The sequence below is a fragment of the Dendrobium catenatum genome, unplaced genomic scaffold, assembly GCF_001605985.2.
Source record: "Dendrobium catenatum unplaced genomic scaffold, ASM160598v2 original_scaffold_99413, whole genome shotgun sequence".
In the NCBI taxonomy this organism is placed as follows: domain Eukaryota; kingdom Viridiplantae; phylum Streptophyta; class Magnoliopsida; order Asparagales; family Orchidaceae; genus Dendrobium; species Dendrobium catenatum.
The window spans coordinates 67-2,519 of record NW_021417851.1 but is presented as its reverse complement, the minus strand read 5'-3'; the positions used below and the strand labels follow the sequence as shown (position 1 = coordinate 2,519).

The 2,453-nt window shown below is 36.0% G+C and overlaps 1 protein-coding gene across 1 annotated transcript; it reads left to right on the top strand.

The window, feature by feature from the left end:
- Nucleotides 1-327: 327 nt before the first annotated feature.
- On the top strand, nucleotides 328-1,110 carry LOC110093715 (peroxidase-like; the record flags this gene model as incomplete). The annotated part of the gene is made up of 1 exon (XM_020818691.2): nucleotides 328-1,110. A coding segment is annotated over one exon (555 nt), but the record flags the coding sequence as incomplete, so codon positions are not given.
- Between the last annotated feature and the right edge of the window lie 1,343 nt (nucleotides 1,111-2,453).

The window sequence follows — 2,453 nt, the reverse complement described above, 5'->3', positions numbered from 1 at the left end:
TATATATCACCTAAAAATATGGATAAAAAATTTTGGTGACATATATAGTTTACTAGCAAAAGAAAAAAAAAATTGAAATCAACCTCTTCAAAATCCCAACCAAAATATCTATAGTAGCAATAAATAAGAAAACTATAGAATTTTTTCAACATTTTGTACTAAGAAGCAGATATATCGATGCACAACGTGTCTCACAAGAGAAATTTTGATCAGCATAACTTTTTTTTTTCCATAATTTCCCCTCAAACTATATTTAGATCCTTGAGAATGATAAGTCAAATAATTAACTCATTATAATTGTGTGCATGTTTATCATGTTGCTTGTAGCTAGGTGGGCCGACATGGTCAGTGAACCTTGGTCGAAGGGATGCTACAACAGCGAGCCAAAGTACAGCCAATAGTGATCTCCCAGGCTCATCATCCTCTCTCGCCTCACTCATCTCAAAATTTTCTGCCAAGGGTCTCAGCGCCCGCGACATGACTGCCCTCTCAGGTGCCCACACAATCGGCCAAGCCCAATGCCAATTCTTTCGCTCTCGTGTCTACAATGACACCAATATCAACACCAACTTCGCCACTCTTAGACAAGCAAATTGCCCCTCCTCAGGTGGAGACAGCAATCTAGCCCCACTCGACATACAGAGCCCAAACCGATTCGGATCCGATTATTTCCAGAACTTGGTAGGATTACGAGGGCTATTACATTCGGATCAGGAGCTCTTCAATAATGGGACTCAGGATGCCTTGGTCAGACAATACAGTATAAATTCGGACCTTTTCTTCAATGATTTTACTGCTGCTATGGTGAGAATGGGAAATATTAGTCCTTTGACTGGAACTAGTGGGGAGATTCGTTTGAATTGTAGGAAGGTGAACTCGTGAATTATTCGATGTGGTTTGATGTAATGCTTCAAGTAAAGCAGATTAATTATTAGTTAATTAAGTTTAGGTTCTTGATTACGCATTAGATTTAATTTTTGTGTGCACGTTTTCTAAGTTTGTTGAGCTTAAGTTTTTGGATCAGGTTTACGTGAACAAATAATTCTGGGAATGAACAATGCATGGGTCTTTGTCTTGATGTTAGATGCCAGCTTTACTTTGCCCGACAATTAATGCCGTCAATTTTGATCTTATTCAAAACGCGTTCTCTTTTTAAGTACTGTTTGTCACACCTACTACCGACTAGATTTAGTGTATTTCTCACACAACCTTTTAACAAAAAAATATGGTCCTAAGGTTTACTTAAATTTTTTTTTATTCATTTTATTTGAACAAAAGTTTCTAATCATAAGAGAAATTTAATTTGAACTACTATATTGGATACAACATTAAGTGCGACTAAAATTAAATTTTACAGAAAAGAGCCAACTAATATATTTTTTGATTGTTCGATGTGGATCTAAACTCAAAACTCTCATTTCATACAAATGTCTTCTCAAATGAGAGCTCTTAGCATTGATCGCCATATCCGCTTAAATTGAGATTTTTCAATATCATCCAGATTCATATACGAATGGCCTACTCCCATACCCGATGATTCAATTTGAGAGTCGTTTTCTTTACAATCTTGCTCAACTATAATAGATATATCAAGACCCGAACCTTTAGATTCTAGTTGAACCATTAGCATCCATACTATATGATAAGAGAATATGAAATAAGTTTGGTAAAATACAGGAGTACTTAAATTTATTTAATAATTTTCAAAACTACAGGGCACCAACTAAGGAAGAAGTGAGATATGCGTGGAGGTCAAATTCTTTTTATATATAAAGATTAAGAGTGATATATCATTAAAAAGAATCTTGATCAGGCACGAATCTCGAGGAAAAATCAAGTTGGAAACTTAAAAAATTAAATGAGAGGCCATCTGAACTCCAATTTCAGCAAACTTATAATCGAACTAAACGACTCATAAATGCAAACCAAATGACACCAAATTCAACTCAATCCGAGCCCAAATGAGTCCAATTAAAAGACCTGAAGCACATTTGAACGGTTCAAACTATAATTTGGATGACCAAACGATTTCAAAACATTATAATCGAATTGAGCAGCTCGATGAGTCGAATTGAACGAACCCATGATCGCCAAATTTTGATATTATTAGGGCCTTCAAATGTCCAATAAATGTTCCACGATCAAGGGATTAAACATCGTTCGTTCGTTCAAATCACTACCAATTTACACTTGATCATCTTCCTATTTACTACACATGCCACTCTTAGAAAATTATAAATAGACATCTCATTTCCCATGGGAGGGGACCCCAAGCAAGAGGAGAGGAGAAGAGGAGAAGAGAAGAATAGAAGGAAGAAAGGAAGAGAGCTTTTCTGCCACCAGACTCCTCATCAACTACCGCTGTGTTGCAAATCTATTTTCATGGCTTATGTTTTGATGATTGACAAACACTATTTCTCTTGGACTGCTTGTTGCTTCTAACTTTTAAGGAA